Raw genomic sequence first — 10,125 nt, 5'->3', positions numbered from 1 at the left:
CAATTGGAGACTTGTCATCATTAATTTAGAAAGACAGAAAGAGAGAATGAAAGGAAAGAAAGACAGGAAGGAAGGAAGAAAGGGAGGGAAGAAGGAAGGAAGGAAGGGAGGAAGGAAGACAGGTAGATAGGTAACCTATAACTAACAAAAACTCCTAATTTTCCATTTAAATCAAAACAGTAACCTTGAAAATACATCACTCTTTTTTCCAAATACAGAATAAAACGCCAAACCTAATTTGTCACCTTAAAGAATACATTCATGAATGTACAAAGTATCTCCTTCAACCAGAAGTAAAGTGTCCTCTAAATACAGATTGTCAACACGACTTTGGCAGCAAATTACCAAGAATCAAAACTAATAAAAAAAATATGAACACCTGTTATCAACATGCTGTAATATTAATCATTACTTTCAACCACCAAGTTCCACTGCTTGTCATTAAAAAAAAAAAAAAAGTGTTAGCTAACGCGGTTTGAGAAATTTCCAGTAGGTGAGGGAGCCTTAGTTAAAAATTAACCTGTGCCAAAGAAAACACTACAAATTTGACGTTTCATAAACAACTGTTATCAAACAGCAATCCAAAATTAATAGTGAAATAAAAAATTATTTTGCTTCACTTAGCAGCTTGGCTACTGGTGAACAAATTGCAAAGATGTAATTTAAGCTCAGCAGCTAAGCAGGCCTGTTTGCAGAACTGAATTAGGGAAGTTGCATAGGAATATCATATTCAGTATGCTGTTCAGTTACACCACAGCCCTGAACAAAAAGAGGACGTGCACCAAAAGCAGGTAGCTTCAGAATGCATCTTTTGTGTCTCAAATAAAATCTCTCATATTATTCAAACACCAAGATAAAAACTGAATCATTCTAACAATATCATGCAATATTTCTCTTTCTAGCAGTAATAAGAGATATTTCACTCATATGATAACTACATTTACAACTATATTAGTAGATACAACTGGCTTTGTCAACTCAATGGGGTAATAATAGTAATAATAATAAAATAATAAAAGCATCTAATTTATTAAGCACTTAATGTATGCTAGTCACTGTTCTAAGCATTTTCCATGTATGAATTCACTTAATTTTCACAACTGAGCTTCCAGGTAGGAGCTGCCATTACTTCAATTAGTTTCCAAATGCTTACATAGTTTAATCACTAAGACCAAATCATTCTTGCTCAACAACTGTATGAACAATTCACCAACATCCAGACACTTCTGCATTCCTCTCAGCAACATAAGACACAAGAACAGACTGTGTAGTCATACAAATTCGATAAATGCATCACTACTAATATGTTCGTTTTTAATGCTGTTCAAACATTCACATGGAAACAGCTCTAGCGTAAATATCCCCAAACAAATGGCTGTATATTATCCAGGAGGGAGCAGTTGGACCGCCAGACTGGGAAAGTACTAGGCCATCTGGCTCCGGCAATCTCTCCAAAACCATCAGCTTTGTTTTCACCCCCAGACTCCAAACAACACATTTTCCACTGTGATGAGTCTACATCTTCCCAAACACAGGTCCTGATCATGCATAAAAATTCCACACTTCTTCATTCCTCTATATGCAAGAAAATTCAAATCACCTGCATTTTTGACATGTTACCAAAGAAGAGAGACAGCTGCTAAAATACAGCTCCTACCTATAAACTTGCCGTGTCATTTTTTTGTTTGTTTGTTTCCCCAAATATATGAAAGAACCTCTCTGCTGGCCTAGTTGAATTCCTTAGGAACATATTGATACACTAAAAATGTGCTTATCTACCAATGAAGAACCATGAACAGAAAGGGCTGTTAATCAAATCTATGTAGCTGTGGCAGGATATGATGAAACAATCAATAGGAAAAAATGCACTTGCATCAATAACTTAAAGTACCAGGAACATCAAAACAAATATATAAAGATTAGCTGGAAAGAGAACTATAACAGTAGTTCTGATTATTGTACCTTAGACTTCCCACTGCCCTGGGGTTTTTTAGGGGTCCCCTCACCATATCACCTACCTTCAAATCCATACACACAAGGATTATGTGACTTATTATTTTTCCCTTTCCAAAAAAGAGCTTTGGTTTGGGGGCAGGGAATGTTTTGTTTTTGATAACTTTATGGAATTTGGTACTCTCTCATTGAATTATAAAAATGTCCCTTTTTTCAAAGCAAGATGGTAAGAGGGCAGATAAGTTAAAGGTGTTTTTTTTTTTTTAAAAAAAACTATTTAAAGATAACTCACCGAAGCAATCACAGAATGTAATTATATCTCAGATACTACAGGAAAATCTGAACTGAGGCGCATTAAAACTCAGACGTCTCCCACTGAGTTCATTTGAGTTTCTGCAGTAGATACTGTTTCCGGATGCAACAGCCATAAACTTCTGGATCCTACAGGCCTTTCTGCATGCTCACTAATGGAATACCAAAAACAGCAATGACAAAAAACAGAAGAACCCTATTTTTAGTCCAGCTAAACTTGGTTTTGAAAAACCCTTCCCAAAAGCAAGCTTCTTATTTTCTAGTTGGTGGACAAATATTTTATTTTATTTTTTTTCAGAAATAGAACGCTTTTATTTTATTTATTTTTTACATCTTTATTGGAGTATAATTGCTTCACAATGGTGTGTTAGTTTCTGCTTTACAACAAAGTGAATCAGCTATACATATACCTATGTTCCCATATCTCCTCCCTCTTGCGTCTCCCTCCCTCCCACCCTCCCCATCCCACCCCTCTACGTGGTCACATAGCACCGAGCTGATTTCCCTGTGCTATGCGGCTGTGGACAAATATTTTAAATATAATTATATCCTTAGTGTTTTATAAGAAAAGCATAGGGATAAGAGGGCTCAGATCCTTACACATTCACTTCTAATAAAGCTTTCCCTTTCCTGGTAGAGTCCAAAATTAAGAGTCATTACCCCAAATAGCGTAATGAGACACTTTGAAAAGGTGTGAAATACTGTGTCCTACCAATACATCTTGGTTGATTGAGTACATTTCTGTTTGATCTCAATGCTGCTAACTCCACTCAAGATCACAAACATTCTATGAAAATATAAAGTGCACAGCTAGTTTTGAATTTTGCTTGCCAAAGATTCCAAGTTTTAACCCCAACTTGTGAGTCAAAGATATGACATCACATACATAAAGCTGCATCTCTGACGTGAAAAATGTTATGATAAATAAGCAGCTAAGAGGAGACACTTGAACTATGCTTAGCTATTCCCACTGAAATTTATGATGTTACTAGAACTCATCAGTCACTGAAATTATTCCATTCTGCACTCTATCAAAATCCTGAGTCAATCTACCTGGAAGAATTTCACAGGGGGAAAAAAATAGTAACCGTTTAATCGGTCACCTTCTGTCAAGACTTACTTCTGATTGAAGGGGTCACTGCACACTTAGCTAAAATCAAAAATTTAAGAACTTAAAAATCCGACTTGGCATTTAATTATCACAGAATAATTTCAAGCTAGATGAGAATCCACTGTTTTACTCTTCAAAGCTAAAACATAGTAATTATGTCACAGCTGAGGAAAGTCATGCTGTCCACGCTGATCTGCTTTTTGAAGACTACTGTATTAGCTGTGTACACAAGAAGCTCACCTACTTCCCAAACTCTTACAGCACATAATCAAGGAAGAAGCAACCGGATAACGGGCAGGGACTGCCTTTCAAAGTAAAAGCTACAGAGAAGGCATTAGACAACTATTATGAAAGCAAACAGGTATGCCTGGAAAAATCTTTTTTCTTGATATTTTTAGACTAAATTCAGATAATTACTAAGCGTTTTTTTCAGGTCACTCCCCACCAAAATATATAATTGCCTACATTTATAATTTTATAATTTTAACTTTCAGTGAGATGTCACAGTATGGCAAGTAACCCTCTTATACCTGCTATTACTACACTGTATCTTATTCTGGTCCCATCCCCACCACGATAGAATTTATGAAGCCGTGCAAAGAATGCCTTAAGCTATAGTTTTCCCTAAGTTCTATGACCTTGTTAGTAAAATGATATTAGATGTATTGCTTTATAAGAATCAAGATTATTCTTCCTCCTTAGAAGAGTGTGTAAAGTCATTTCATCTCATAATGGGAAGATCAATTCTTGTGGCACTTTTGGTTTACGGGGCCTAAAATAAAGTTTTGAGAGAAGGTATCACGTCAAACATGTCCTAATTTTGTGTTCCTTACAACTGTCCGCTTCGTAGAGTTGCCGATAATTTAATATTTAAGTGGCCAATGTTTCACAAGCAGACAGGTCTTACATACTGGTTTGTGGGGAGTTTTTATTCTTTAAAAAATAAACTGTAATAAGTACATAAGGAATATGTATTAGAAATCATACTTTCCCTCTCCCCCTCCCATCTTTTCTTTCCTCTGATGGGAATGGCAGGAAAAGATATCCAGGGTATCAAAGACAATTTTTTAAAAACAAAACTCCACTTAAGACACTTTTGTTTTGATATCATTTGTTTAAAAAGTTACTGAAATCAGGCTTTTGCATTTTTTTGCTTGGCAAAAAAAAAAATTTAACAAAATACAGACCGTCCAAATCAAAGGGAATTATCCTATGTAATGATCAAAACCAGTAATAGTAATAATAATAAAAACAATAATAATACCAAAAGTATAAATGTGCGTTTACTCTGAACAATCAACTAAGAAATAAAGCAGATCTTCAAGAAAGTCAAATATTTTAGGCTAATAACTTGAAATAGATTTCAAGAGATATGTATTTATCATTTTAAAAAATACATGTCGGGCTTCCCTGGTGGCGCAGTGGTTGAGAGTCCGCCTGCCGATGCAGGGGACGCGGGTTCGCGCCCCGGTCCGGGAGGATCCCACATGCCGCGGAGCGGCTGGACCCGTGAGCCATGGCCGCTGAGCCTGCGCGTCCGGAGGAGCCTGTGCTCCGCAACGGGAGAGGCCCGCGTACCGCAAAAAAAAAAAAAAAAAAAAAAAAAAAATACATGTCATACCCTCATGTTTTTCACTTGGTTCACAATGAAATATGAAGGTAATAATTACAATTAGCTGTTATTAAATTGGTTCTTGCTGAGTATATTTTAAAACTCCCAACAGGTTATTAACGTGCATTTTGTACAACATATTTAAGCCATGGGTATCTAAAAATAATTTTTAAATATGCATGTATACTCTAATTTGAAACCTTCCAAGTCAGCATTTATGAAAACGTCCCTTATTTTAAAGGGAATCTTTTAAAACCGCCATCAAGCAAACCAGTCTTACCCTCTCACTGAACTGGTGGTTAGTACACAATGGGTAACTTTTCTGTCTTCGTTTTTGTCACGAAATCCTCCAACCACCTAACCAGATATTTAATTCCTAAACTTTTACTTAAGAAGAAAAAATGTCCCTGCGCCTCGTAAAAACGTCAGACCTCTTTTCTGACTCGTCTCATAATTGTATCTTTTAAACCATAACTCAACTTTAATGTATACCGCTCGGCACCCGCGTGCTGGGAATGTAAGAAAATGCCGTCTATGTACCTTTAAGACCACAAGCTCGCTCACGCTGCCTGGCTTCTTGCCAAACTTGGAGGCAAAAGCAGGGGGATTTTTGCAAGATATCTTCTGACAATTGTCGCTCCGTCTTCCAGCTCTACCACCACCACCATCTCTTCTTTAAAAACTGTGTAGAGTGGGTCAAGCGCGCTCTCAGACTACCGCACCGTTCCTGGGGAAGCTGCCTTTGCCCCTCACCCGCTTCCTCTACCTCTGCCCCCCGGCGGAGGCCCTGACGGTTTGGGTTTCACAAGTTCAGCCCGGTCTGCACCAGGGTCTCTGGGCACCTTTGCGCCCCGTGGGGCCCCCCGTCCGGGTCAAAGGAAGTTCAGCCCGTACTCTCCCCGCGCAGCACCCCGTAGTCTCAAATCGCAGGGTCTGAAGTTCCCTTGAGAAGAAGGGGCCGCCCAGCCATCTCCCGCGCGGCGAGTCAACGTGCTTTGGGGCGCTTGCAAGGCTGCGCTGAGAGCGCGGTCCGCCCTGGCATTGAGAGTTCGAGTCCCAGCCCTCCCGCTAAGGAGTAGCCGGCTTCTTGACTCTCCCAAATTTCGCGGCCGTAGAGTCACCCCCGCGGCGCGAATTTAAGAAACTCACTTGTTTTGTCATGGAGTCAATGAGGCGAACGTAGAAATCCCGCTGCGTCCTCATTCCTGGGGGAGGGGCGGGGGATAGGGGAACGGAGGAGAATTAAGTGAGAGAGGATCTGCAGGAAACAAACAAACAAACAAAGAATGGGGCTCCGAGGCTGATGGAAGGCCGACTGTCCCGGAGAAGCACAGCCAGGACCCCTTTCCCCAGTTCCCGGCTGAGGGCCTCTGGTCCAGCCCGAGAGAGTTTGGAAGGCAGCCCCGCCCCCAAGCACAGCAGCTGGGAATCGGGCGGGCGGATCCCCCCCCCGTCCCCCCCACCCCGGGTTCTCTCCCTTCCCACGGCTGGAGGAGTCCCTCTGCGTGCTCTCCGGGAGCCACCAAGGCCCTGACCGCTCTAGCCCGCTGAACGCAAGGGACCTGGGCATGAAGTCTATGCTAAGCGGAGGAACCCAGCCTTAGGACGGCGAAGAAGAAAGAAAGCGGCCCAGCGGGGCCGAGGCGCCACACCTGGGCCCAGGTACGCGCTCGCTAATGCGGCCGCCCTCGAGCCACTCAGGGCCTTCTCGGGTGAAGCCTCTTCGGGCGAAACTTAGCAGAGGCCGGTTTACCCCGAGGATGGCGGACGACTGAGCTTTGCTCCCTGCTGGCGTCCTAGGCCGCAAAGACACAAGAGACGCGGGAGGGAGGTCGGCGTGAACTAGTGGACCGACTTCGAGGCAACTTTCCCCAAGCGGGGACCCCTGGCCTGGGAGCCGGACAGGCCCGGGAGCAGCAGAAATTGCGGCCAGCTGGGATCCCTCTGCCGCCCTCCCGACCCTTACTGCTCCAACTTTCCAAAAAGTTCCGTGGGGCGCGCACGGGCGATCCCGTTCCTAGGGCCTGGGGGCTCGAGCCCGCGCCAGCAGAGGCAGGAGCCGCGCGTGGTCGCGCGGTCGAGGGCGGGTTCGTCCCGGCGCCCTTGACTCCGGAGTGCGAAGCCGGGCTCGCCTCTCTCCATCTTTCGGGACTCAGCACGAACTTCTCTGGAGCAGAACCTCAGGAACGAGGAGCCCGCGTTCTCCCGGAACGGGAAGCGGCTTGGGGGACCCCGAGCGGGGCGTGTTACGGATGCTTTGTCCTCGCGGGGGAGCGCGCCTCCCGAGGGGCCTGGGCCTGCTCCCCGGCCGGAGGCGAGGGGCAGCGGCGCTGCGCCCACTTACTTTTTCCTTCTCCACGAACCCCGCAAAGGCTGTCCCCTCGATCTCCGCGGGCTGGCCCTGTCTGTCGCAGAGGGCCAGGACGAAGCGGAAGAAGTTGGATTTCCGCATATTGGAAGACGGCTGCTTCGGAAAGTGAGCCCGGGCCAGACCCACCCCGCTGCGGCCAAAGACGCAGAGTTAGACGGCTCAGCGGGACAACACCCGCGACCCCTTGTCACCCCTTACACACGCGCGAACCCTCAAACACCCGCCTCCTCTGCCCCCAAAACGCCCCGTGGACCCCCTACACGCTCCCTCAGGCGCCCCGGGCCCAGCCTGCGACGGGACATGCGTGCTGTCGCCCAGCCAGTCCTCCCCGCCGAGGACCTCCGCGCCCCCCGAGCCCGACGAAGAGGTGTGAAAGTTTTGTTTGGGTTTTGCGCAAGAGACAAAACGCTGTACGCGTTTACTCCGACCTGACGCGCGCTGCGTGGGGAGGAAGAAAAGTAGCGGTGGATGAGGGGACGCGCGATCGTGGAACAAAGCCGGTCGTTTACAACTTAGGGGGAGGGTGGGCATGGGAGTTGGCTCTCGACACCCCCTCGAATCTCCCTTGCGCAGGTGCGAATGGATGGGGAACATGCCCAGCTCCTCGCTGCAGCAGCCATCCTCCGGGAAACCTCATGCGCCCCCTGCCTCCCCTGCCCAGACGCGGGTGCCCGGCCTCGGGGAGCCGTCTGTCCCCCCCCCCCAAATAAAGCATGTGGAGAAAAAGGATCTGCGGGTGGAACTCAGAGCAGTCAGGAGTGGTCGCTGTGGGAAAGGGAATTGGGGATTTTTTAAAAAGACCTGTCCTGACAAAGGTTCGCTGTTCCGCAGACATCCTCACACCCTTTCCAGAAATCCTATGAATAAGGGCTGACGGTTGAGGGCGCCCTCCCGGGGGCTGGAGCCTGGGGCGCCGGGGGCGCAGGGCGGCCACTGACAGCCCAACCTGGCCAACACAAGGGTGCGCGCACACACACGCACGCACACACACACACACACCCTTTTGTTTCTAGCCCAGTTACCCAACTCACTCTCACTACCAACCACCCCCACCTTTATGATCATCGGGGATGGGAACAGTGTTGTGGACACTTGTCCCCAGCCCGGAGAAGATGAGGGTGATGTAGTTAGTCATCTTCATTCTTCCCCTTCCGCCCTCTCTGGGCCGGAGAGAGCGTGGAGCCACCAGATCTCCCATTCCCCCAAGCCCAGCTGGTGGCCTAAAAAAAGGGGGGGGGACCATTTCTCACTTGGGACCAGGAGTCCCCAGAAAGGGTACTGAGGGTGCCCAGGAAAGTTCCCCCAGGTCCATCTCCAAAAGCAGTACCTCTAGGCCATATAGCCTAGCATCCAGGAGCTGAGAGTGGCAAAGGGGCTAGAAGGGGCCATGGTCCTAGACGGTGGGGAAGACTTTTAGGAGACATCAGAATTAAAGTTAGGAGTTGCTGTTCTTCAGGTGGACCAAGAAAAACTGAAAGCTAAAGGGAGAGAGAGGGAGAACCAGAGAGGAGAAATAAGAGATGATTCTAGGAGGACATGGAAAGAGAAAAGGGGAGAAAAAGGAGTTAAGAGAAGGAAAAAGAGGAAAGAGAAAGAAAGAGTGAAGAGGAAGGAAAGAAGGAAGAGGGAAGGAGAAGAAAGGGGGAAAGAAAGGGAGGAAGTAAGGGAGGAAAGGAAGGAGAAGGAAAGTTTTTTAAAGAGGGGGAAAAGGAAAGAAAGAAGAAAGAAAGGAGGAAGGAAAAGAAGAACGAAGAGAGAGGAAGGAGGAAGGAAAGAAATAGAGAAGAAAAGGCAAGGAAAAGAAAGAAAGAAAGAACAGAAAAAAATAGGAAAGGAAGGAAAGAAAGAAAAGACAGGCGGCCTGAAAAGAAACAGCAATCACATAGAAACACAGATATCCAACATCATACTGGTGAGACGCCTCTTCAGACTTAAAACAAAATGAAAACAGTCACAGACCAGGCAGGGAAAAGTGCCGGTAAAGCGCGGGCTCCTCGCAGGCAGCTCCCGGCTCTGCGGCCGCAGGCAACCAAGACAGAGCGGCCGGGGGGCGCGGAGCCCCGGAGACGAGCAGAGCCGAGCGGCAGACGCACGAGCGCGGCCCGGCCCCGGGGCGGCGGCTTCCGCTACCACCTCCGGGCTCTGCTGCTCGCCGCTTGCCTCCCCGGCCGCGGTCCCCAAGCGGTACTCACCTCTGCGCCGCCGTGTTGGCGTCCAGCACCCCGGCGCCCTGCATCCACGTCCGCACCGCGTTCCTGCCGCTGCCCGGCGGCTCTTCCTTCATGCTGCTTCCACTCCATTCGATGCTTTGCTGAATCCCAAACATGAAAACAACCTTTTCTTGTGGAAAATCTCCTCCCCCTTGAAAATTTGAAAAAAAAAAAAAAGGAAAGAAAAACGCCAGCCAGAGATTTTTTTTTTTGAGTCGTTGAACTCGCGCTAGAAGATCAAGGGGGGCTGGATAGCAAATTTTTAAAAAATGTAAACCTTCGCTCAAAACTGAGCGATAACCCGAAGGAAAAAAAAAAAGAAAAAAGGAAGGGACAATCCAACAAAAAGACCAAAATTTAAAAAACAGAGATGTATGCTTGGCTGTTGGGGATTGTTTGGTTGGTTAATTTTTGGTTTGGGTGCTTTTTTTTTCTTTTTCTTTTTGTAATGATCACAGGCCGGTGGAAGACAGGAGGGACTGGAGTTTCCTTTTGTAGAGGTACCGTTCACTTGAAGCAGGAAGAAAAAAAAAACCCTGAGGGCAACTTAAGAAAC

At 46.3% G+C, this 10,125-nt stretch overlaps 1 protein-coding gene across 1 annotated transcript; it reads right to left on the bottom strand.

Annotated features, from left to right (window-relative positions):
• Positions 1-7,140: 7,140 nt before the first annotated feature.
• Positions 7,141-9,685, bottom strand: LOC132414897 (transcription factor COE1-like). Its single transcript, XM_059997871.1, has 2 exons — positions 9,552-9,685; positions 7,141-7,489 (listed from the first exon to the last, which is right to left on the bottom strand). Exons 1-2 carry the CDS (start codon positions 9,683-9,685, stop codon positions 7,141-7,143), a joined length of 483 nt encoding a protein of 160 aa, XP_059853854.1.
• Positions 9,686-10,125: the final 440 nt, after the last annotated feature.

Source organism: Delphinus delphis, chromosome 19 (assembly GCF_949987515.2).
Source record: "Delphinus delphis chromosome 19, mDelDel1.2, whole genome shotgun sequence".
Classification (NCBI taxonomy): Eukaryota; Metazoa; Chordata; class Mammalia; order Artiodactyla; family Delphinidae; genus Delphinus; species Delphinus delphis.
The sequence above is the reverse complement of the archived record's forward strand: the minus strand, read 5'-3'. Positions and strand labels throughout refer to the sequence as shown.

Coding starts and splice junctions, on each gene's coding strand:
- LOC132414897 (XM_059997871.1), bottom strand. CDS start 9,685: ATGTTTGGGATTCAGCAAAGCATCGAATGGAGTGGAAGCAGCATGAAG. Junction 7,490..9,551: donor GCCAACACGGCGGCGCAGAG/GTGAGTACCGCT, acceptor CTTTGGCCGCAG/CGGGGTGGGTCTGGCCCGGG.